We start from the raw sequence: 26,788 nt of genomic DNA, 5'->3' as shown, positions 1-26,788 counted from the left end.
CCCACAAATGGCATCAATGTAAACGTCATCGCCTCCTGCAAAAAATGACACCTTACACATCCCCATGCGCCAAAAGTCTGAAAAAAGTTATTAGCGTCAGAATACGGCAAACTTTTGTTCTAAAGGTCTTGATTTTTTTTAAAACCTAATTAAAATCTTCATGAAACATACCGTATGTACTCGAGTATAAACGACCCGAGTATAAGCTAATTTTAACAAAAAAAAACAACAACAAAAAAATGGAAAAACCTATTGACTCGAGTATAAGCCAAGGGTGGGAAATGCACTGGTCACAACCTCCAAGTATATAGCCTGCCAGCCCCCTATAGTATATAACCTTCCCTGCCTCCCGCAGTATACAGCCTTCCCTGCCCCCTGCAGTACACAGCTTTCCCTGCCCCCCACAGTATACAGCCTTCCCTGCCTCCCGCAGTATACAGCCTTCCCTGCCCCCTGCAGTATACAGCTTTCCCTGCCCCCCACAGTATACAGCCTTCCCTGCCTCCCGCAGTATACAGCCTTCCCTGTCCCCCCGCAGTATACAGCCGGCCCTGCCCCCCGCAGTATACAGCCGGCCCTGCCCCCCGCAGTATACAGCCGGCCCTGCCCCCCGCAGTATACAGCCTTCCCCGCCCCCCGCAGTATACAGCCTTCCCCGCCCCCTGCAGTATACAGCCTTCCCCGCCCCCTGCAGTATACAGCCTTCCCTGCCCCCCGCAGTATACAGCCTTCCCTGCCCCCTGCAGTATACAGCCGGCCCTGCCCCCTGCCTGCAATATAATACCTGTAGGGAAAAACCAGTCTACTCACCTTCCAACACCTTCCCTGGCAGGTCCTCTTCTAGACCGCGATGCTCCGGCATCGGCTCCGTGTCCCCCCCGCTGTCCGTCACAGGGATCGTGACGTCAGCCGCTTGCTGACATCATAGTGTGTGTCGAGTGGCTGACCTCACGGTCCCTGTGACGGACCGCGCTGGGACACGGAGACTATGCCGGAGCATCGCGGTATAGAAGAGGACCTGCTGGGGAAGGGGGGCTCGAGTATAAGCCGAGGTGAAGTTTTTCGGCACATTTTTTGCACTGAAAAACTCGGCTCATATTTGAGTATATCCGGTATATAAATTTGCTATCTCAAAAAATAAAAGGGGGTTTCCCATCTGAAAAACACAGTGCAAACCATAAAAACAAAGCATTTTTTTCTCCTCAAGTTCACTGTATTTGGAATTTTTTTCCTGCTTCTCAGTACACGGCATAAAAATTAAATACCGTCATTAAGAAGTGCAATTTGTTATACAGAAAACAAACCTTTTATAAAGCTTCATACAAGGAAACATAAAAAAAGTTATGAAACTTTAAAGAAGGGGAGCAAAAAAATGGAAACGCGAGAAAGGGGTTAATGGTTATTTTATCTAATTTCCTACTCAGCCGTAAAAACCATTAGACATCAGGAAGAGCGAGCAAAAATATATTGTCCAAGAAAACAAAATGCTAAAATTTCTACAAAATATATAATGCACACACATCAGACACGTCGTGGTAATAAAATCAAGACTTTGGAGAGATGGAAAAAGGAAATTTTGTCAAAATATTTTAATATTTAATGCGCAACTATGAGAATTTAGAATTATGGTTTGTATTAGGAAAGTGTTGGGTCAGACTACACAACACCCTACACCAAAAAAAGTCATCGTAGGCTTATTTCTAGGGGCCACAGTGCAGCAATCAGCCCCACTGGGTTCAGGTAGGTAAATCGTAGAGCGCATTCACGCATTTAGCTTACGTTGCATTTATGCAGCCGTGATGTGAATGCAAACCAGAGATGTGAACTAGGCAGCAGCCTCTGAATTCACACCAAGTGTGAACACGGCCGAAGACTTGGAGACTCATATGGGACAAAAATACTAAATATTAGCAGTTCTGCTCTTCCTTGACTTGAAATCTCTGTGGAGGACGACTGAAAATTGCAGATTTTTAAAAGTTTCTTCAATGATCAGATCCCCTGCGGAGTTCAATCTGTGGGCGCATCCTCTTCCACACCCTGAATATTAAAGAGAGCTCCATCCTTTGCAGGATTTTCTGCTAGTAACGAGAAGCCGCTATCTGGATAATACGCCTCATTTTCGGAATATGAGAACGATGCGGGGCCCGTGTGAGTCATCTGATGCTTCACTAGAGAAGATTTCTGGGTAAAACATTTGCCACATTCTGAACATGAGAACGGCTTCTCCCCCGTGTGAATTTTCAAATGTTCAACAAGAGAGGATTTCTGGGTGAAGCATTTGGCGCATACGTTACACGAATACGGCTTCTCACCTGTGTGGACTCTGAAATGCACAACAAGATCCGATTTTTGGGCAAAACACTTGCCGCAGTCTAAACACGAGTAGGGTCTCTCCCCTGTGTGAGTTTTTTGGTGATCAGCCAGAACAGATTTTCGACTAAAACATTTCCCGCACTCTGCGCATGAAAATGGCTTCTCCCCGGTGTGACATTTCTGGTGTCCTACAAGAGAGGACTTCTGGGTAAAGCACTTCCCACATACCAGGCACGAGAAGGGCCTCTCTCCTGTGTGAGTTCTCTGATGTTTCATGAGATCGGACTTCTGGGTGAAGTATTTCCCACACTCCATGCATGGGTTTGCCCCCGTGTGGAGTCTTTGATGTTGAACAAGACCCGATTTCCGCGTAAAACATTTGCCACAATCAAAGCATGAAAATGGTTTCTCTCCCGTGTGAGATTTCTGATGGTCGACCAAATTGGATTTCTGGGTGAAGCACTTCCCGCACTCTGCACATGTATACGGTCTTTCTCCGGTGTGGGTTTTCAGATGTTCGAACAGAACAGACTTCCACGTGAAACACTTCCCACATTTGGAGCACGAGAAGGGCTTCTCCCCGGAGTGACTTCTCTGATGCTCGACCAGAATTGATTTTTGGGTAAAACTTTTCCCACATTCCGCACATGAGAACGGCCGCTCGTCTGTGTGAATTCTCTGATGTTTAATAAGTCCCGATTTCTGGGTAAACCCCTTTTCACACTGTGAACACGAATACGGTCTCTTGTCCAAGTGAATCAGTCGATGTTTAATAAGATTGGATTTACTTTTAAAAAATTTTCCACATTGAGAACATTGGAACAAACGGTCCCCCTTGTGACCGGCGTTTTGCTCAGCGTTCTGTGACTGGATGGATGACGTTCCCTCGTAACTGCACGCGTCGGAGAACAGATTGGCGCTGTGAAGGACTGAAGGTAGATTTGGGTTCTGTGAGATATTATTTCCTTCTTTTTTACAATCTGGTGACAAAAGACGTCCTTCCAAATTTTTGGTAAATTCATCTGCTGGAGGGGTAAAAGAAAACGTTAATATACTCGTTTTCATCTGTACAATACTTCTGCGTATTTTAAAATATTTATTTTATACGGATGTGGGTAGCACAAGTTTCTAAAAAATAAAACCTTAAAATTTGACATCTCATGTTAAGGAAAAGATGACAACTTTAACCCCTTAAGGACGCAGGGTTTTTCGGCTCATTTCTCGCTCTCCAACTTCAAAAATCCATAACTTTTTCATTTTTCCGTGTACAGACCTGTGTGAGGGCTTATTTTGTGCGTAACAAATTTTACTTTCCCGTAATGTTATTTATTTTAACATGCCGTGTACTGCGAAGCTGAAAAAAAATTCCAAATGTGGAAAAATTGAAAAAAACCCGCACGTGCGTCACGTTCTTGTGGGCTCAGTTTTTACGACTTTCACTCTTCTCTCCAAATAACACGCCTACTTTATTCTTTGGTTCGGTGCGATTGCGGTGATACCACATTTATACAGGTTTTATTGTGTTTTAATACATTTTCAAAAATTAAACGAATGTGTACAAAAAGGAAAAAAAAATGTTTTCCATCTTCTGACGCTAATAACTTTTTCATACTTTGGCGCACGGAGATGTGTGAGGGGTCATTTTTTGCGAAATGAGCCGACGTTTCCATTGCCATTTTGAGGTCTGTGCGACATTTTGATCATTTTTTATTTCATTTTTTATGTTATGTAAAAAGGTGTAAAAGTCGCATTTCGGACATTTGGGCGCCATTTCCCACCTCGGAGGTCACCGCCGCCCGTAACCGTTTTTATATTTTGATAGATCGGGCATTTTGGGACACAGCGATACCTAATATGTTTGTGATTTTTACTGTTTATTATGTTTTATATCCGTTCTAGGGAAAGGGGGGTGATTTGAACTTTTAATATTTTATTAATTTTTTTTTTTTTTAAACTTTTTTTTTAAACTGCAAGCACCGACCGCGGTTATTAGCGGTGGGGGTTTTGTGCCTAACAGCCTAAGCTAAGCTGTTTATAAAAATATCTTGGTCAGTCTCAATCATTTCAGTAGTTTATATAAGCTCATTTCACATTACCTGGCTGTGTGTGCTCTATGCAAATAGACTGCACCAGTCGCACGTGTGTGTAACATCTGCTCAATTTCTGCCTTTTTGCGATGTTTTTGCACAGGAAATTCTCAGATACCTCAAACATAAAATTGAGCAAAAACTTCAAAATTGAGCAGAAATTGAGCTTCCCCCTGTAGTAGCAATGGAGCCACATGCACCGCCTCCTATGTGGTGTAGTTTTGCGATTAAATTTGTGTTCTTTTGAAAATTCTCAGTTGATAAATGTGGTGTTGCACACTCTGTGGTGTATTTTTTCCGCCATTGCACGACTTTAGAGTTGCGATTTTATAAAAACCTGCAAAAACGATGTTTGCGCAAAAATTTGCAACAATTATACGCCAAGAAGCTACACAGAACTAATCATAAATCTCTCCCACAGTAGGCATACCCTGTATAGCTGGGTACCTGCAGGAACAGATCATCTACACTGATAGTCCGGCCCTGGGGCGGCAGCAGGCTGGTATTATAGGCCTGGAAGGACCAATAACAGGACCAATAACCTTGTATTGCCCTGGTACTGCCAGGCTGCTGCTGCTGGTTGTATATTATTGTAGATTGTACCAATCATGGAAGATGCGGCCCTGGTGGAGAGGAGAGGAGCCTAAAAAGGACACTCACAGACTGCAGGTGCCCCTCCCTAGGGACTCACCACATGCTGCTGACAGGAGCTAGGTAATGTGAAATAAACTACTGAAATAATTCAGAAAGCTTACAAAGGCATTAATATAAGCAGCATAGCATAGGCTATTGGTATCTGCCACCAGCTAAAAATCATATTCCTGGTGACAGGTTCCATTTAAAGGGAATCTGTCACCACGGACCTCATTTTCACTAAATACAGGTTGCAGAAGCCCATGACACCTGCAGTGCACATCTGCCTTTTATAAGCATTTGCATTAAAATATAATTGTGTGTTATAACTTGCCTTGCACCCTAACAGAATCATCTGTGTAGTCCCTGGGGTTGGGCTTTAGTTTGGATGCATTTCAAAAAACAACATGTGACTTGTCTGTAATGCAGGCTGCCTCCATCTGTGTGCTCCTGTACAGCTCCTCCCGCCTGCTCCTTCACAGCCTGGTGAGGTGACATCAGTTGGGGATGGAGGAGGGAGGAGCTGTACAGGAGCACAAAGATGGAGGCAGCCTGCAGTACAGACAAGTCACATGTCTTTTGAAACGCATCCAAACCAAAGTCCAACCCCCAGAGGATTCTGTCAGGGTTCAAGGCAAATTATAACACACAATTATATTGTCATGCAAATGCTTAGAAAAGGCAGAGAGGCAGATGTGCACTGCAGGTGTCATGGGCTCTTGCAACCTGTCTTTGGTGAAAATGAGGTCCCTGGTGACAGGCTCCCTTTATTCATCAGATTCATGTCAACTGTACACACTTCAAGCTTTTAGGTTGTATGAGCGACCATTGACCAAAGTATGAAGATCCCTCTGCTCCACGACGATGATGCCCTGTTATCTGTAACAGATTTGCTAAGATACACCTTTCATGCATTTATTACAAAACCTTGGTAGATAAACCAGGGGAGTAGAAAACCTTTTCTGATTCTAAGAATTTCCCTCACAATTCCTTATACTCTCCAAGAGATGTATGTACCTTGCGAGGAGGGGACTTACCTATGGGGAAAGCTAAAGTATACAAGTTACATAAAGATTTCAGCTGCTTCACATGTCGGCTCAGAGAGGTCCCCATTGCATGAGTTTTCTGTGCCTCACCACTCAAAGGCCTCATGCACATGACCATAAGGTGTAAGGCCTCATCAGCCAATGACAAGCCAAGAAGGTAGACGCTGGACCAAGAAATTGGGATCAGCATGTGCCCAGTCTACGCCTGACTAGGAGAGACACTGAGTATGTGACTATAGTTTGTTTAGTAACCTATGCCAAATCTTCTACTGCTGCACGACTCCTTTACATTGAGAGTTATTGGCTTATAAAACATTTTTGTTGCAACACACAAACTTTTGTCTTGTAAGATGAAAGGAGGTGGCAAGGAAAAGGCCAGGATAGAAATAGAAGTTATACTCACGTGTGCTGATCTCTACAGGCATCTCCTCCTCCTTACACTGCACCTCCAGCATCCCATACGACTCCTCTTCAGCGTCCATAACCTCCACTTTAATATCAATAAGATCTTCTGCCTGGATGAACATCGGACCAAATAAAAGTCAAATCATAAAGACGTACAGCACAAATATTCATAGTCCTGAGCCCAAAAACCTAAACACTTTGACCTACAGACCCCCCCCGGCCTATAGAGACAGCAACATATAGATACTGTGACCTACAGACCCCACAGCCTACAGAGACAGGGACATATAGACACTGTGACCTACAAACACCATGGCCTAAAGAGACAGGGAAGTATAGACACTGTGACCTAGAGATCCTGCGGGCTATAGAGACAGTGACCTACAGGCACTGCGACCTACAGACACTGTGACCTACAGACCCTGCAGCCTATAGAGACAGCGATGTATAGACACTGCGTCACCACAGAGTGCGATGGGAAAGAAATACTCAGAAAAGCTGCTCTTTAAATATTGGCGTCTATCTTCACTACCATGAGCCAATTTAGATAATTTTACAAAAAAGTGTAACACTGTCTCCACTGGATCTCCTTAATGACGCACAGTAGCCCCAAATTATTTTTTATAGCTTTAAAATATTTAATTGGCTGTGTATTAAAGGCACATGGACCACTGGTTCTGACCCATCACAATCACAAGGAAGGGGAACCTGATTGTCCTATGTGCATTAAATGGTGTCAGGGGAGAGATTAAAAATGTATCTATTCAGTAGGAAGTCCTTGTCCCTGTGGCCTCCTGGTCCACTTGTGTGCAATCTCATGTGGGTCCGAAGTGTGGCTAACATGTGACTGCAATGGCCAATCAGCGGTGATAGGGTCACAGCTGACCACAACTCAGTAGGGAAATGTCTACAGCGGATAACTAGAAATCGTAACTCCTCCTGCACAGATCTTACAGGTAAAACCTTATCTCCATCTACCTCATTATCTCTTGGGCAATCCTGAGGATCCAGCGGACTAGAACTTCTCTCATTACTGGATCCATCTGTAGAAACACATAGAGTGAGTGCTTCGTAAGCAGGTGCTGATCAGACAATGGACGAATCTATGTGACAGGCGTCCTGTTACCTGGTGATGCGACAGGTAGATCGTCTTTACTGAACTCATCTTTGTACAGATCCTCATGTCCTTCTAGATACTTCCATTTCTTCAAGGAGGAATCTGACAGCTGAGAGACACAATAACACAGTCATCACCCAGACCCACCATCCCTGTGTGGTGTCCCAGCATTCCCTGCAGCGCTCACCTCTGCGCTCAGCAGCTCCAGGATCTTCTGGGTGATCTCCAGGATCTTCTGCTGGTTTTTCTGTTCATGTATAAATAAGTGAACTTTCGGCTCAGTTTTGAGATTCTGGGTCTTGCTCCATCCAGGTGATGCTTGGGAACAGCCACGGGGAGCGACACTTTCTCCTGTCGTCTTCTTTACTACTATGCATTCCTAGGCATGGGAAAAGAAAACCACTATACACCACGTTTCAAATTATTTTGTAAATTACATTCTTCTCTGATTTTCCTAAATGGTCGAAGCAAATGACAGTCAGTATAATAAAAGTCATCATCCATTAGAGCAGTGATTTTCAACCAGTGTGCCGCGACACATGGTCGGGTGTGCCGCGGGGAAATTTCCCCAAACTATGGTGCCCCTGTGTTTTGTTTCCCGGCAATGCGCAGCGATGCACAGTCACGGCTTCTTACAATGTAGGAGACGTGTACAATAACACATGCACAAGCTTTGAACCTCGCGCGACAAAATGACGTCACCGAGGCCGGCGCATCATCCTGAGAGCGGAGAGACTCTCGCATTTGCCCACCGCCAAGGTAATGCCCACCAATAATGCTGACTATATGAGCTTTTGTCTGAGTATATGAACTGTTGGCAGAATACTCAGCATATGAGCTGGTACTTTTAGTACTCCAGCAGTATAATGCATATAACAATGAGAAATGTAAAATGAGAAATACTATAGTCATGAGGCTGGAGTACTACAAGTACCAGCTCATATGCTGAGTATATGATCTGGCACTTGTACTCTGGCCTCATGGCCATAGTACTTCTCATTGTTCCCCTTTATTTTGCAGTATATGAGCCACATAATAATCAGCACCATATACTAAAAACAGGGAGAAACTGAGAACTGTTGAGGAAGAGCTTCGCGTGTGTCTTTCCACCATTCCTGCCAGGATATCCCTTTTGTGTTTATCGAAACAGGCCCAGGTTTCACAATGAGTGAGTAAAATAAATTTAGAATCTATATTATTAACTATATGTATAATATGACTGCTTCAGTGTCATTTTGTGCTATTTTGGTTGGTGGTGTGCCCCAGGATTTTCTAAGTATAAAAAGTGTGCCGCGGCTCAAAAAAGGTTGGAAATCACTGCCTTAGAGTATAGGTTGAGATTTTATTGAACAAACCTCCCAATGACAACAGGATTTTCTTCAAATTTCAAAAAGAAATTAAAACGCACAGTTCCAAATTATTCTGCACAGCAGTTTCCAAACATTTTATAGGTAGAACTTAAAATGTTTTTTTGTTGTTTTAAGAGGTCACATTCACTGACATCAAAAGCTATTTCACTCCCAAAAATCCTAAAAGGCCATGCTACATGTAATATGGGACTTTTTCTGATATCACCTTCACAATTCTTACGTCCATTGAACGAGTGAGTTTTTGGAGAGTTTCTGCTTGAAATTCTTTGCATGATGTCAGAATCGTCTCCCAGAGCCTCTGTTTTGATTTAAACGGCATCACAACCTCATAGATCTTTTGATTGATGATACGAAGGTTCTCTATAGAGTCGAGGTTAGGGGAATATGGCGGCTACACCATGACATTCACTCCTTTTATGCCCAATGACACAGAGGTATCTGTGCATCATGAGATGGCGCATTGCCCTGCACGAGACGGCGCATTGCCCTGCACGAGACGGCGCACTGCCCTGCACGAGACGGCGCACTGCCCTGCACGAGACGGCGCACTGCCCTGCACGAGACGGCGCACTGCCCTGCACGAGACGGCGCACTGCCCTGCACGAGACGGCGCATTGTCCTGCAAGAGATGGTGCAGTGCCCTGCACGAGACGGCGCACTGCCCTGCACGAGACGGCGCATTGTCCTGCATGAGATGGTGCAGTGCCCTGCACGAGACAGCGCATTGTCCTGCATGAGATGGTGCATTGTCCGTCATGGAGATGATTTTGCTCCGGAAGGCAAAATTCTTCTTTTTGTACCATGGAAGAAAGTGGTGGGTCAGAAACTCTATATACTTTGCCAAGGTCATTTTCACAGATTCAGGAACCCTAAAGGGGCCTATCAGCTCTCTCCCCATGATTCCCGCCCAAAACAGGACTCTGGCACCTTGCTGACGTCAGCCCCTTGTTGGGACATGGTGGTCATCCACCAACCATCCACTACCCCGTCCATCTGGACCAGGGGTGCACGACACTCATCAGTAAACAAGACATGCTTGAAAATTAGTCTTCATGAATTTCCTATCACCAAACAAAAAATCTATGAGGTTGTGATGCCGTTCACATTAAACAGCTGCTCTTGGAGGCAATTCTGACATCATGCAAAGAAATTCAACTGGAAACTCTCCAAAAACTCACAAGTTCAATGGATGCAGGAAATATGCAGGTGATTTCACAAAAGCTCTTACATATGTTACATACACTCTTAGGATGTTTTGGAGTGAAAGAGCTTTTGATTTCAGTGAATGTAAATTCAACAACTGACCATTTTCAGTTCTTTACAACCTATAAAATGTTTGGAAGCTGCTGTGCAGAATAATTCGGATCTCAGCAATTTTAGTCATTTTGAATAATATCCTGTTATCAATGGGAGGTTTGTTATATAAAATTTGATTCATAATTTTATTCTTATTGCATCGACCATTTAGAAATAACATGGTGTAGACCTGTGCTGGACACCGCCAGAGGAATAGAGATGGATCAATAACTCCAAGATACTGTAGATAAAAGTCACTCCCATTCTTTTATACACTAACCAAAAGGTGCTGTGTGGGGTGGACCTCATGAGGCTGGTTCCTCATCAATAGCCATTGGACAGCTGGGTACTTGCTTCTTGTCAGTAAGGAGAAGGATATGCACATCCATCTTCTTACTGATGAAGGTTACCTGCTCTTATTTCTTTGCAATGTCCTGTTCTTCCAATAAAATCCAGAGACATTCGTTTATTTCCTGCTATGAGGCAGCACCACTGCGTAGACCCAACAATCCTGGACTCTTCTACAATAGGATTCGTCCACAGCTAGAATGAGAGAGTACAGAGAACCCTGGACACCGGACCCCATGTTCCCCCCAATCGAAAGCAAAGCTACCCCTTTGTGTGATCAGGATTCTTGGGATGGGGCATTTACCCAGGGATTTATCTGGACAGCCATATGAAAATTCAGGAAGTGATTCCTCCTACTGAGCAGCCATTAGCCTTATGGGTCTACTTCTGGATCAACACTGCAGAATTATTCGGCCAGATCTCCTATGAAATTCCCAGAATCCCTCACCTCTCCTGTCAGTAGGTAAACAATCTCCAGGGTGAGGTTTAATATGGTCTCCCCCATCTTTTTTTCCTCCTTAGCCATCTTCAGTGGGTCTTCCAGGACGAGGAGCAATGACTGATGGGAGATGTCAGGACCTGAACTGTGGAGACACAAATGGAAAATAATCTCCAATGATGATAAACTTCTCCAATTCTCCGAGCTGGTGCGGACGACTACCATACACTGCACACAGAAAATACACTAGGTCAGTGATGGCGAACCTTTTAGCGACCGAGTGCCCAAACTGTTACCCAAACCCCCCTTATTTATCGCAAGATGCCACCAAAAATTAAAGCAGTAACTTATTGCTCCCTGTTCTTCAATAACTTTCAATCATATTGGCCTCCTGAGGACAGCAACACAGTAGAAAGATGGAAAGTTTGCATCATTGTAGCTTCTTTCCAGTGTCCCTCTGTACACAGAGAATCATGGGGCCAGCAGGAGGTCCCCCAAAGATAATTCGGCCCTGTCTACTCTTCCTCCCTCTTCCTACAGCTCTTAGTAGAAAAGCAAGTATCAAAATATGACTGAAAGCAGAATCTTTTAAGTGGCTTGCAACTGCAGGTAGATTCTTTGAGTTCTGTCTGGTGTGCTGGGGCAAATGGCCCACAGAAAGGGCTCTGAGTGCCGCCTCTGGCACCCGTGCCATAGGTTCGCCACCCCTGCACTAGGTCATTCCATCTCTCTCAGGCCCTTTGTGGGGAGCACTGTTCTGTACTGTGAATAAAGCACTTGGGGTAAGATAGAAACCTTATCTACTTTATTGATCTCCATGATCTCACTCAGCCCCTTCCCTAGAAGTTTATGTGTTCTGATGCCTCAGTGACTCCGGTTCTTCTCCCTGATGCAATTGATTTATGCAAAGTTAACTGTAAAGTTGGCGGCAATGTAACTTGCTGCAGATTATGGACCACTGCCAAGCAGAACTAATGTGCCCGATACACAGATACCGGAACAACCCTTCAACAATCTATCTTTCACCCTTATCTCTTAGGGGGGGGGGGGGTTGATTTGCGCTGAAATCTTTTTCAGTCATTTTTAGGAGATAACGAGACCCCAAAAACAGGAATTCTGTGGTAACTATTTTGTTTTCATTTGCAGATTGCGTTTCCTGCAATCACTGTGGGGATAATAATGCACTATTTTTGTGCTGTTTTATATTTAGAATGTTCCTTTAACCCTTAAAGATGAGCTGTCAGGGTGAATTGGGACAGAAAACCACAGATCCTTATGGAGCAGTGCTTTAGTGTCCCAAATCGCCCTTTGCCAAGTCCCTCCATGGGCACGACGGAGTCTGATGAGTCAGGTGGGGGCATCTCCCAGTAATGCAGTGAAGCCCGAGCAGTACACGTCGCCATCACTGCACGACTGCAAGGGGCACCAGAGCGAGGACAGCAAAAAATGTTTTATTTTAGTAGCGGCTCATAGAGACTTACTGAAAGGCAATTTGTGACAATAAACCACCACTCCATGCAGGGGGGGAAATCGCACATACAGGTGTGGTGGGGGGACACCAGGGAATAGCGCACATACAAGAGGGGGGGGGGGGGGGTACCACATATACACAAGAGCCGAGCATAGGGAATACAGCACATACAGGATGGGGGGAGGGGTACCCCATATACACAAGAAGGGAGCATAGGGAATACAGCACATACAGGAGGGTGGGATACCCCATATACACAAGGGGGGAGCATAGGGAATACAGCACATACAGGAGGGGGGATACTCCATATACACAAGAGGGGAGCATAGGGAATACAGCACATACAGGATGGGGGGGGGGGGATACCCCATATACACAAGGGGGGAGCATAGGGAATACAGCACATACAGGACGGGGGGGATACCCCATATACACAAGGGGGGAGCATAGGGAATACAGCACATACAGGATGGGGGGGGGGGGGATACAGCACATACAGGATGGGGGGGGGGATACAGGATGGGGGGGATACCCCATATACACAAGGGGGGAGCATAGGGAATACAGCACATACAGGAGGGTGGGATACTCCATATACACAAGAGGGGAGCATAGGGAATACAGCACATACAGGATGGGGGGGGGGGGATACCCCATATACACAAGGGGGGAGCATAGGGAATACAGCACATACAGGACGGGGGGGATACCCCATATACACAAGGGGGGAGCATAGGGAATACAGCACATACAGGATGGGGGGGGGGGGGATACAGCACATACAGGATGGGGGGGGGATACAGGACGGGGGGATACCCCATATACACAAGGGGGGAGCATAGGGAATACAGCACATACAGGAGGGTGGGATACTCCATATACACAAGAGGGGAGCATAGGGAATACAGCACATACAGGATGGGGGGGGGGATACCCCATATACACAAGGGGGGAGCATAGGGAATACAGCACATACAGGACGGGGGGGGGGTACCCCATATACACAAGGGGGGAGCATAGGGAATACAGCACATACAGGATGGGGGGGGGGGGTAACGCATATACACAAGGGGGGGCAGGGGGGGAATACAGCACATACAGGAGGGTGGGATACTCCATATACACAAGAGGGGAGCATAGGGAATACAGCACATACAGGACAGGGGGGGGGGTACCCCATATACACAAGGGGGGAGCATAGGGAATACAGCATATACAGGATGGGGGGGGGGGTAACGCATATACACAAGGGGGGGCAGGGGGGGGAATACAGCACATACAGGAGGGTGGGATACTCCATATACACAAGAAGGGAGCATAGGGAATACAGCACATACAGGAGGGGGGATACCGCATATACACATAGGGGGCAGGGGGAATAGCGCACATACAGCAGGGGTGGGGTACCGCATATACAGGAAGGGGGGGAATAGTGCACATATAGGAGGGGGAGGGATATCACATATACAGGAGGAGGGGGAAAGCTGTGGGAATACCCAGTAATATGTCTGCAGTAATTTCCTGTGTAATAATCTACAGTAAGAGGCGCCATGAATACTCCTCCCAGTCACTTCCATGCTGCAGTACACACTGTGCACACACTGAGCCGCCGCACACTCACTCACCGAGGAAGGACGAGCTCTTTTATAACGCCCTGGAACAACTCCCAGAGACTTCCGGTCTGTGCGCGTCACTTGACCGACCTCAGCCTCGGCGACGGCTGCCACACGGGTACGCGCACGAGAACGAGTCTCATAATGTGCGCGCCATTTTATTGTAGCACAATGGGGCAGCCATTTTGTCTTGGTCTATAGTTTCCACTTGAAAAGAAAGTGAGATCAATCAATGCAATGTATAATATGTGAGGAGCAGGTGATGAAAGGCTTTCTTCTCCTCTGCTGCTTACATGCTGAATGTAATGGGTTTTGGGGATTTAGTTATTCCCCGAATTACAACTTAAGACATTTTTTTGCAGCTGTGCAGCACCACCTCGTATCTCTCTGTCACTGAATAACCACAGTTAGACTTTTGTAACTGACATTCAGTGTAGTTTCAGCTCAAGCCCACCTTCAAATCTCCAATAATAAAAGTCCAAATAATCCTGAATTGGAACCTAGATAAAAATGAACCATCTCTATGACAAAATAACGGACCCCTTTGTGCCACCTGCACTTCCTAAATATGGCTGACCCTGACACTACCAACCTACCCTTACATATCGGTCTTCGATTGAGGCTCTATCTCTCTATGGTAGGTGGAGCTGTGAAGTCTGGGTTTGAATGCGGGGCAGCAATTTATTTAATAAAATTAAATAATAGCTTGTGTCTGGGGAATCCCTAGGAGATATAGACACCATATATGGACAGATGGTGATGTCTTCCTGATGACTAACCCGACACATCTCTCAAAAGGATTCTCTGCCCCATGTCTGTAGAAGCCATTCAGTACTATGAGTTATGGCTTTGAAAGTATATACTATGCGGACACAGTCAGGACAGCCCAAGCCATTGGGGGACCTGGAGGGAGTATCCGGGACAATCTCCCAGCTGCCCGTGACCATGGGGCAGAGGTAAAAAAAATGAGACTGTCCCGGCAAATCCTGGACGGTTTGGAGCTATGCGGTGTCTGTGAGCTTGGTGCTAGAACAGCAGGGGGCGTGGATACAGGTACATAGCAGATAGACACAGAAATCTCATGTGCACGATCTCACACAAAAATCAAGATGGCACCCTACCCTAAGTCTGCAGTTACAGGGTCAGATCTAGGGGCAGCTGAAATCAGCAGGACTGAGAGAGACAGGTTGGACTTATATCTGTGAAATGCTGCATTTTTGTTAATAACAGTGAATTAGAGAATGTGTTACTTTGATGTGCTGAGTACATAGAAGAAACTTGTCTTCGTGGAACTACCCCTTTAAGTATATATGCAGAGGGCTCATTGGCTGAGCCCTCTTTATACACGGTGGGTGTGCATTATGCAGCCAACACCCACCGCTAACACTGTGATAGGTGCCAGTTTGGGTTAACTATCTACCTGCCACTGGCGGCAGGTAATTTCCAATGGAGTGTTGGCGTCCCAATCTTGGGTTAGATCGTTACTCCCTATGACAGTGGTGGCGAACCTATGGCACGGGTGCCGGAGGTGGAACTCTGAGCCCTCTCTGTGGGCACTCGGGCTGTGGCCCCAGCACAGAATTTGCCAGACAGGGCTTAAGAGATCCTTCTGCCAGCCCAGGTAGCCCAGGGCGTGACACCCATACATGAGACGGCAGGAAGATGAGGTGTGGATAAGGACCGCTGAAAGCTGCAGCACAGAGCGAGAAGATTTTAATAAGTTAATGCTAGAATTGCTGTGTTGGCGCTTTGTAATAAATAAGTGGGTCTGGGTTGCAGTTTGGGCACTCGGTCTCTAAAAGGTTCGCCATCACTGCCCTATGACCTCACTGAAGAGCGATAATCCGTTCCCATGGCAGCCTGGAGTCTGTATGAGACTCCAGAACGTTTCATTGGGAAGAATCTATAACACATTGCCAACAAACAGATGCCTCCATATCCTGCAGTACTGTATTATATGGTAGGAATGATCATAAAAAGTATAAAAAAAAGACAACCTTTTTCTAGAACGGATATAAAAAAAAACAAATAAAATCATAAACATGTCAGGTATCGCCACCTCCCAAAAGTTCCGATCTATCGACATATAAAAATTAATTTTTCTGGCGGAGAACCCCGTAATGGAAAATACTGCCCAAGAGACCGAAACACCATTTTTTCGCCGTTTTACAAAAAAAAAAAATATATACATACATTCCCCAAAATGGTAGCAATGTAAACATCACCATCTCTCGCAAAAAAAAAAAAACACCTTAAAATAGTCCCTATGCCGAGGTATGAAAAAGTTATAGGGGCACATTTATTGGCCGCTGGTGTACGCAAAGTATGGAGTGCCAAACGATCATGCACTCTGACGCGATTCAATAAGATCATGCGTCTGATATCCTGCATGTGTCGCTTCCCCGCTCAGGTCCGACAGACTTCACCTTCTTCTTCCTGGTGCATCTGAGTGCATTGTCTTGTAACACAATTTGAATCTTAAATTCCGCGCTCGATCCGAATCAGCCCCCCCCCCCATTTCGATCGCAAAAAAACAGCGCAGCCGCGCCAAAATCTGGTCGCGTGGGAGACAATCCAGAGTTAAATATCTGTCCCAGCGGCGCAAATCCCAAAAACGTTGGAAGTGCGGCCGCGGACCCTTAGTAAATAAGCCTCATAGTGTTAGAATGGGGCAAACTGAAGAATTTTTTTTACACAACAGATTTACATTTTTTTTTTAATCTATTAAAACTTAATGAAACCTGTATCAGTTTGTTATCCCGGTGATCGTACAGTCCCAGTGAATAAAGTAGAGGTGGCATTTGGTGTGAACAGTGAAAGCTGTAAAAACTGTGTCGCAAATGCATTTTTTCTACAATTTCATTGCATGGAGTATGAAATGCTGTCACTAGGAAGTACAATTTGTTACACAGAAAACAAGCCACATACAGCTCCCCAAACAGAATGATAAAAAAAAGTTATGCATTTTTAAAGACGGGAGTGAAACATGAAAATGCAAAAAAAGAAAACGGCCTGGTCCTGAAGGGGTTAATAAATACATATCTTTATCTTGCAACACTTCAGTGCACAGCAGAATATTTTCTCATATGCCTCTTCATGAGCCGTATAAAAATATAGAGCATGTCCTATTATCCAATGCGTCCGAATGCCCCATAAAAGTCAATGGGAACTTATAAAATATGGGCTGCATACGGTTGTGCATCACATGCTGTCGTATATACGTGAAATACCCAGAACCATTTGGAGGCGCATTCTACCAATAGTCAGCCATCCATCATTTGCCAGCCCCTCGTATTTTATACAGATATGGTGCCATATGTGCACGTAAGGATGAAAATCATCACTTTAATACGGATTCACGCCTCTTTTACATGAATGTATAAAAACGTCCGTATGCTAAACGTACCGTATCCAATTACATGGCCGTATTATCCACTGTACCGTGAGCAAGACTTAAAAAAATGATAGAGCAAGTCCTATTTTCTCCAGTATTTCCATTCCGTACACCCAATAGAAGTCTATGAAAACATATAAAATACGGGTTGCATACGCGGGGGCACATATACTTACCCGGTCCTGTCGCAATCCCCGAGGTGCGTTGTCCGACGAGGATGAAGTCCGGCACGATTCACTAAGATCGTGCGCCCGATATCCTGCATGTGACGCTTCCCCACTCAGGTCCCCGGAGTTCACCTTCTTCTTCCCGGTGCATGTAAGTGCTTGTCTTGCGACACAATTTGAATTTTAAATCCCGCGCTTAGTCCGAATCAGTCGGGTTGTCCGATGGCCACGCCCCCCGATTTGTGTCGCATGAAAGTCAGCGCGATTGCGCTAAAATCCCATCGCGTGCGCCAAAAACCCCTGTTAAATGCGGCGCAAATCAGAAATAGTCGGGAAACCCGACGGAAATGCGGTGTGCAGACCCTTAGTAAATGTGCCCCATGGAGTTCAAGGGAAATCAGAACCAGTGGGAGGTGCATTCTGTCAGCCAGCCAATAGTCAGCCATCATCCTCATATATCGATACGATGTAGATGCAGTGACATACATGCACCTACAGATGCAAAACATCACATATATAGATTATTATGGATTCATACAGCACGAAAATACAGGATTGGAGAAATCACATTTATGTGTATGTATGTTAGAAATTGAATTAAAATATAAATAAAAAAGTTAAATAAAAAATTTGTTAAAAAACCAACCCCTTTTCCCATAATGCATATAAAAATAGATATACAAACATAAACATCCACATGTTAGGTATCGCTGTGTCCCAAAATTCTACAGTTGCCCAAAAATGGTTGCAATAAAAAATGTCAGTTTGTTATGTTTAACTCACTCTGATTTCTTTCTTGGACCTTTCATGGTGTACTGACTCAACCAGGTCCACCCAAGCGTCCTTTCTGCTCTGTCCACAGTCTTCAATTTCCAGGAGGAACTCTTAATTCATGATACCATATATACTTGTGTATAAGCCGAGTTTTTCAGCACAAAAAAATGTGATGAAAAACCTCACCTCGGCTTATACTCAAATGTATAAAAAAATAAACGTACATACTCACCTTCCGGCGCCCCGATGCTTGACGCAGCTCCCTGATGCTCCCCGATCCCGGCGCTGCTCCCTGATGCTGGCGCGGGAAGGTGAGTATGTACGTTTATTTTTAGCTCTCTGGCTATATACTTCGGGGGCTGGCAGGCTATATACTACAGGGAGTAGCTATACACTAGAAGGGGCTGGCTAGCTATATACTACAGGGGGCTGGCTGTATACTACAGGGGGCTGGCAGGCTATATACTACAGGGGTCTGGTAGGCTATATACTACAGAGGGGGCTGGCAGGCTATATACTACAGGGGGCTGGCAGGCTATATATTACAGGGGGCTGGTAGGCTATATACTACAGAGGGGGCTGGCAGGCTATATACTACAGGGGGCTGGCTATATACTACAGGGGGCGGGCTATATACTGGGAGTCTGTGACCAATGCATTTCCCACCCTCGGCTTATACTCGACCGGTTTTCCCAGTTTTGGTGGTAAAATTAAGGGCCTCGACCAATACTCGGGTCGTCTTATACTCGCTTATATACAGTATATGTGCTCTATGAAATGCATTGCAGGAGTCCCTAAATATTTAAAAAAAGGGCAAAGAAACTCCTTGCTGTAAGCTATACCGTGCCCCACAAGTATCCTGTATATAGATGACAATAACTGTAAACTGATGTATATGTCTCTTCTGTTGGTTGTTCTAATGTTTAGTTCTATAAACTCAATAAAATCTTATGAAACAAAAAGAATGTCAGTTTGTCCTGCAAAAGATGAGGCTGAACCCAGCAACGTACAACGAAGAATAAAAAGTTATTGGCGCCGGATTAGGGCAAAATGAGGTCATTCTTTTCTTATGTACAAAAGGTTTTAATTTTTCTAACATCTATTAAAACCTATAGAGATCACTGCTCAGCTTCATATTGTCTTAGTTCAGTTGTTTTGACTTTTTATACTAGTTTTTGGAAGTGTACTTAGAAATCTTTTTGAGGGATGAGCCGATGTACTCAATAATAACACATAAAATACCAGTAAAAGATTGTAACTGTAAAGATCGGTAGAAACTTTTGTAGTTAGTGTAGTCGGCCCCAGCCCTTGTGTCGGCTCCGCCCCTCATCTACATATATTGCATATGTAGTGATGGAGGCGGGAGGAAACCTGCACAGCCATTCAACACCAGCGCCACTTGCGCGAGGTCAGGGTCACGTGACAGGCTGTCAGCGTCACTGCGCTCCCGTCAGCCCCGCCCCCTTCATGCACGTGCTGCGCTTCTGCTTTCTGTTGTGATCAGGGGCCCCGCCCCTCGAGTGACGTCATACAACCTCTCACTAGCGCGGAGACTCATCAATGCAGAGCGCAGTCCCCGCCTCCCCGCCCGGCCATGTGATCACTGCTGAAGTGAGTCATATGACCTGCGTGCAGGCCCGGCGGACGTTACGTGATGACGCCGCAGTGTCATGTCTGTACAGTCACGCCCCCTTCAGGCGGCATCTGATGTAACTAGATACAGAATATATGTCTCTACAGGAAACATGGCCGTCACCGTCCTCAGCCTTACCCTGGAGATCATCTACCTGCTGACTGGAGAGGTGAGGGATTCTGGGTCATATATCATCACTCTTATCTGTATTAATAACACAGGACTTGACTGGAGAGGTGAGGGATTCTGGGTCACATATCATCACTCTTATCTGTATTAATAACACAGGACTTGACTGGAGAGGTGAGGGATTCTGGGTAATAAATCACATGACATCACTCTTATCTGTATTAATAACACAGGACATGACTGGAGAGAGGAGGGATTCTGGGTAATATATCACATGACATCACTATTCTCTGTATTAATAACACAGGACATGACGGGAGAGGTGAGGGATTCTGGGTAATATATCACATGACATCGCTCCTATCTGTATTAATAACACAGCACATGACTGGAGAGGTGAGGGATTCTGGGTAATATATCACATGACATCACTATTCTCTGTATTAATACCACAGGACATGACTGGAGAGGTGAGGGATTCTGGGTAATATATATCACATGACATCGCTCCTATCTGTATTAATAACACAGCACATGACTGGAGAGGTGAGGGATTCTGGGTAATATATCACATGACATCACTATTCTCTGTATTAATACCACAGGACATGACTGGAGAGGTGAGGGATTCTGGGTAATATATATCACATGACATCGCTCCTATCTGTATTAATAACACAGCACATGACTGGAGAGGTGAGGGATTCTGGGTAATATATCACATGACATCACTCTTATCTGTATTACTAACACAGGACATGACTGGAGAGGTGAGGGATTCTGGGTAATATATCACATGACATCACTCTTATCTGTATTACTAACACAGGACATGACTGGAGAGGTGAGGGATTCTGGGTAATATATCACATGACATCAGTGTTATCTGTATTAATAACACAGGACATGACTGGAGAGGTGAGGGATTCTGGGTAATATATCACATGACATCACTCTTATCTGTATTAATAACACAGGACATGACCGGAGAGGTGAGGGATTCTGGGTAATATATCACATGACATCACTCTTATCTGTATTAATAACACAGGACATGACTGGAGAGGTGAGGGATTCTGGGTAATATATCACATGACATCACTCTTATCTGTATTAATAACACAGGACATGACCGGAGAGGTGAGGGATTCTGGGTAATATATCACATGACATCACTATTATCTGTATTAATAACACAGGACATGACTGGAGAGGTGAGGGATTCTGGGTAATATATCACATGACATCACTCTTATCTGTATTAATAACACAGGACATGACCGGAGAGGTGAGGGATTCTGGGTAATATATCACATGACATCACTATTATCTGTATTAATAACACAGGACATGACTGGGGAGGTGAGGGATTCTGGGTAATATATCACATGACATCAGTGTTATCTGTATTAATAACACAGGACATGACCGGAGAGGTGAGGGATTCTGGGTAATACATCACATGACATCACTCTTATCTGTATTAATAACACAGGACATGACTGGAGAGGTGAGGGATTCTGGGTAATATATCACATGACATCAGTGTTATCTGTATTAATAACACAGGACATGACTGGAGAGGTGAGGGATTCTGGGAAATATATCACATGACATCACTCTTATCTGTATTAATAACACAGGACATGACTGGAGAGGTGAGGGATTCTGGGTAATATATCACATGACATCGCTCTTATCTGTATTAATAACACAGGACATGACTGGAGAGGTGAGGGATTCTGGGTAATATATCACATGACATCCCTCTTTTCTTTGGGTCTGGTATTCCCAGTTTTGGACCCTGTTTCTGAGTGGAAGCTGTGAGGGGATCATGTTACCTGCTTTTTGAGGGGACACAGAATGTCACTTGTTGTGTTGTTATTGGGGGGATTAAACTCCCAAAACTTCTAGGCAGGTGCTGGCTCCGAAACGAGAAGTGACGTGGGAGCTGGGGCTCCTTTTTGTTTCCCCCTGCAGGTTCTCTGGTTACAAGGACTGGTATTATAGTGACTCGTATGTGCAGTGGTCACCAGTCTCTTCTCAGCACATTCCTTATCTTTCTTTTTGAGATGAGGAGTTTTCTCAGTATGCAGCGCTGGGGTCCTGGGTTCGAATCCCACCCAGGGTCAATATCTGCAAAGAGTTTGTATGTTCTCTCCGTGTTTGCGTGGGTTTCCTCCGGGTCCTCCAGTTTCCTCCCACACTCCATAACATACTGTTAGGTTGTTTAGATTGTGAGCCCCATGGGGACAGGGACTGATTTGTCATGCTTTGTGCAGCGCTGCGTAATCTGTGTGCGCTATATAAATAATTATTATTATTATTTTGATATTGATAGGATTATGCTCCAGTGAAGAAGACATCTGATGAGTGCCGGAGATGGGCCAAGAACCCAGAGTCGCCTCCATCACTGACACCTAAGAGGGAGAACCATCAGAAGATCCTGGAGATCACACACAAGATCGTGGAGCTGCTGAGCGGAGAGGTGAGCGCTGCAGGGGATGCTGGGACATTATACAAGGGGTGATGTGTCTGGGTGATGACTGTATCATTGTGGGTGTCAGGTTCCTATAAGGTGTCAGGATGTCAGCGTCTATTTCTCCCTGGAGGAGTGGGACTACATAGAAGGACACAAGGACCAGTACAAGGACATCATCAGGCAGGAGCACCAGGACCTCACATCACCAGGTAAGGGCTTTTCTTCATGGTTTTGCTACGCACATTATCTAGAAATTTAGGGGCTTTAAAGATTTGGACTCTGTCTGTAGTCTTTTAAAAGCAGCAGCGCCCCTGTCCATGGGTGTGTGGTGGTGCACAGATGTGGAAGGGGCTGGAGTGCAGTACCACACACACCCCACCGACCTGTGTGGCACTATTTTTGGAAGACATTTGTGTCTAATCTTAGATGAACTCTTTGAAGGGAATGTGCAGCAGTTGTGACCACTTAAACTGTGGATACTATGGGGCACATGTACATAAGTTCTGGCTTTTTTTTTAATTTTTCTGCTGGTCAGATCTTAGGAGTTTTCTTTATTAATACATCTTGTTTTCTGTGTACACTGAGCGTATATGTTGGGAAAGCTCCCGAGGGATATGCTAAGCGCAGTGGAGGCAATAGGAGCCTATGGGGAGCAGATGCAGCATATTGCATACCTGGAGCCCCAGCCTCGCCGAGCGGATAAGTCACTTAGCAGAAGGGAGGACCCAGTGATATCACTCGGGAAACATGATGTACACTCCTCCCTCTGCATTCAAGCACGCCCTGCATATAAGCGCTCAGCATATCTTTTTTTGGGGGGTTTAGCCTAGTGCGGTGTCTCCCATCACCACTGGTCTTTATTGATGTATACAGGGACTCAGTGATGACATCACAACCATAGCCTGTACTTGGTACAGCTATAAACAGGCCGCAGCCAGAGCCCTAGCTGTGACCTCACCACTGAGCCTCTGTATAGCAATACAGGCCAACAGTGATAGGAGACACAGGGCTGGAGATGTGGAAGTAAAAAAAAAACTAATACCATCTCCTGGGACCAGTCCTCAAAACATCAGTGATCCTGAATCTCCTTTAAATTACCAATAGGTACAGGAGCATTTTAGGGGCTCTGTTTCTTAAAGGGGCAGCAGGTTCTTAAGGCAAGGACTACAGCACAGCTTCCATCGTAGAGCATGCCCGCACATCATAGAGCATGCCCATAAAACTCTCCCATAGCTTCTTATATTGTAGGGTTTTGTCTTGAGTCACCTTTTGTAAAAAGTAAAGATTAGACCCCAAATTGTGGGGGAAGGGGGAGGGACGTTTGCTTTGATAGGATGTATAATTGTTTGCTTTTGTATTGCATAGATCCACCTGTCAATGACAAATATTCATCTGATATGTCCATTACTTCAACCTGCAATCAGCAAGTCCCTACCGAATCCCTGCTGAAACATAAAGGATGTCGATTGGAGAGGACCCCTGAGGTTAATGTCCCCGTGGAGTCAGGTCCATCTGAAGCAAAGAACTTCGAGGACCATCATCCTAGTCCATCTAGTCCCATCAGCGAAGAACGGATGTTGTGGGAAGGTGGAAACCTCTCTTCATCCACCCATCGGCTATCTACTTGTATCAAAGAGGAAGCCATCTCATGTGACGATGCGACAAATTCATACGTCTTTAACCCCTGTGATGATGCACAACCCTCAGACAAACACATTAAAGAGGAATTTGTGTCATGGGATGGCACAGGCCTCCCAGTGACTGAATTTTATGTCCCATCGGAAGTCTGTCAAGAGAGTAGCCTCAGTCTATATACCCCAGTAGAGCAGCTGTATACAGACATGGGGATACCGGAGTATAACTGGGATCTCAGCTCAGGGAACGTCCAACACTCTTCAATGATTAACTTTACCGACCACAGTCAGATTTTTAGTAGTAAATCACGTTTCCCTATGAATCCGAGACTCTCTGTAGGAGAGAGGGCAGCGGGCAGTGCCGATTGGTGGAAATCTGGTAACTCCACTATGGCCGCCCCACAGAAGGAGCAACCTATGGCCAAACCAATCGTTAGTTATGAACGAGAGAAACGGTTTAACAAAACATCAGACTTTTTCCATCGACCGCGATACAATCCAAGAGAGAACCAGTCCTTCTGTTTCATATGTGGAAAATATTTCTCCACTAAACCACATCTCATCCGACATCAGAGGATCCACACCGGGGAGAAACCCTTCTCGTGTCCCGAATGTGGCAAGAGCTTTAACCAGAAGTCGATCCTGGTGACCCACCAGCGGACACACACTGGGGAGAAACCGTTCGTATGTAACATCTGCGGGAAACGGTTTATAAAAAGTTCTAACCTTGTTTCTCATCAGAGGATCCACGGGGGGGAGAAGCTCTTCTACTGCGCAGAATGCGGCAAATCCTTCGTGAAAAGCTCCAGTCTGTCTGCACATCAAAGGACTCACCGGCCAAGAACATTCCCCTATTTCTAAGAAAATCGGGGGGGGGGGGCCTATAAATATTTTGTACTGAATATAATATAATATAAACTTTATGAAAGCTATTGTAGTCAGTGAGGGTTATTGAGATAAGAATGATCTGTTCTGGTTAAAGGGGTTGTCCACTCACATTGAAGATTTGTTATAGCTCCTATATAGCGAGATATTATCCTTTTTATCTTAAAAGTCAGTTTCACATTTTGGTCCTGCGATTGATTCCTTTGATGACATCACATCTGGTTGTGCGCTGGTTACGGGGTAGGTATGGCCACCGCTGTCTTTGTGTCTGCTGTTGTATTCCAGCCTGGTTCCCGTTGTAATCCGAGTTCTTCCTGGTTCTAAGGCCTGTAAGTCTGGTTTAGACTGTTCCTAGACCATTGCAGTGCTCAGCACTTATGCATTGCTAGGAAAGATGGTCTGATTGGCTGCATTTCTGTGTTTGCCCTGACAGGTCCTTGACACAGATTTTGCTCTGTGATTATTTATATATATAGTTCTTGCGGCCAGACTGTGGCTCTGATCTGTGGCTCGGATATGGTTTGCTGCCTGGCCCTGACTCGCAGCTTGTTATTTGGATTCTGCCTGAAACCTGGTGGTCTTTAACTATGATCTGCATGACCTCTGGTTTTTGGCACCGGTTTTGGTTGACCTGCCTGGGCGGCTCCTGTACGTGGTTTAAAGGGTTAAAGAGTAGTTTGTGTGGCTAGCTCACAGCCGATGCACTACAAATATCAAATCTAATAGGTGACACAGTGGCTCCAGGATTCACTCACAGCCAAGACCTGGCACTAACACCCGGGAACGGAAAAACTCAGATCCCGGGTGTTAAACCCCTTATACGTCACGGTCAAGCGTGACCGTGGCATGTAAGTATGTCCCTGTGGATCGGACCCTGCCGCTCCCCTTCAGACCAGGTTGCGCCTCCTGGCAGGACCCGGGGCGCGGAGGGCGGCTACCGGGGCGTGGCGTAGCTGGACACGAGGCTACACGGCGCGGCTACTCCACGCCCCAGTAGCCACGTTGCTCCTCCTACCCTGTGATCTTCGGCGCGCAGCTGCCAGGAGCTCGTCAGAGAGAAGCCGGAGTTCTGCGCATGCGCAGTAACTCCGGCCAAGATGCGCGATCTCGGGAACGAGGCCGGAGTTACTGCGCATGTGCAGAACTCCGGCTTCTCGGACGAGGGCGCGCAGCTGCCAGGAGCTGCGCGCCGAAGATCACAGGGTAAGCGGGGGAAAGCAGCTACTGGGGCGTGGAGTAGCCGCGCCGTGTAGCCTCGTGTCCGGCTACTCCACGCCCCGGTAGCCGCTTAATTAAATTTAACATATTAGGCCAATAAAGTTTATGCTAGGCTAGCGGGGACGTGAGGATTAGCTCTAAAAAGGGCTATCCTCACGTCCCATACATCCACCTACCACCCGATCTACCTTTTATAGGTAGATTCGTGGTGGTAGGTTCCCTTTAAAACATCCGAGAAAAATGACAGGACGTATAAAATATCATCGCAACATAAAGAAGACATTCCGTAAATGTTAATTATCAAGCTTTTTGGGTAGTTTTACTTCTTGTCTGG

The 26,788-nt window shown here is 45.5% G+C and overlaps 2 protein-coding genes across 2 annotated transcripts in view; one reads left to right on the top strand and one right to left on the bottom strand.

Moving 5' to 3' along the window:
• Positions 1-992: 992 nt before the first annotated feature.
• Positions 993-26,788, bottom strand: part of LOC140106172 (uncharacterized) — a 41,560-nt gene continuing 15,764 nt past the window's right edge. Inside the window, exon 11 of the mRNA XM_072130446.1 lies at positions 993-3,055. Coding sequence (XP_071986547.1) covers positions 2,008-3,055 — 1,048 coding nt within the window. The 3' untranslated portion in view covers positions 993-2,007. The remainder of the gene's footprint in view (positions 3,056-26,788) is intronic.
• Positions 19,974-25,421, top strand: LOC140106093 (gastrula zinc finger protein XlCGF48.2-like). The gene is made up of 4 exons (XM_072130313.1): positions 19,974-20,275; positions 22,577-22,723; positions 22,803-22,926; positions 24,083-25,421. Exons 1-4 carry the CDS (start codon positions 20,144-20,146, stop codon positions 25,210-25,212), a joined length of 1,533 nt encoding a protein of 510 aa, XP_071986414.1. The 5' UTR covers positions 19,974-20,143; the 3' UTR covers positions 25,213-25,421.

The sequence above is a fragment of the Engystomops pustulosus genome, chromosome 11, assembly GCF_040894005.1.
Source record: "Engystomops pustulosus chromosome 11, aEngPut4.maternal, whole genome shotgun sequence".
In the NCBI taxonomy this organism is placed as follows: Eukaryota; Metazoa; Chordata; class Amphibia; order Anura; family Leptodactylidae; genus Engystomops; species Engystomops pustulosus.
Note: the sequence above shows the minus strand (reverse complement) of the source record. Positions and strands in the feature narration are given on the sequence as shown.

What these genes read in the sequence shown, in the direction of transcription:
- LOC140106093 (XM_072130313.1), top strand. Translation starts at nt 20,144, where the DNA reads ATGTCTGTACAGTCACGCCCCCTTCAGGCGGCATCTGATGTAACTAGA. An exon ending in TGGAGCTGCTGAGCGGAGAG is followed by an intron (nt 22,724 to 22,802) that starts GTGAGCGCTGCA and finishes TGTGGGTGTCAG; the next exon opens with GTTCCTATAAGGTGTCAGGA. An exon ending in CCAGGACCTCACATCACCAG is followed by an intron (nt 22,927 to 24,082) that starts GTAAGGGCTTTT and finishes TGTATTGCATAG; the next exon opens with ATCCACCTGTCAATGACAAA.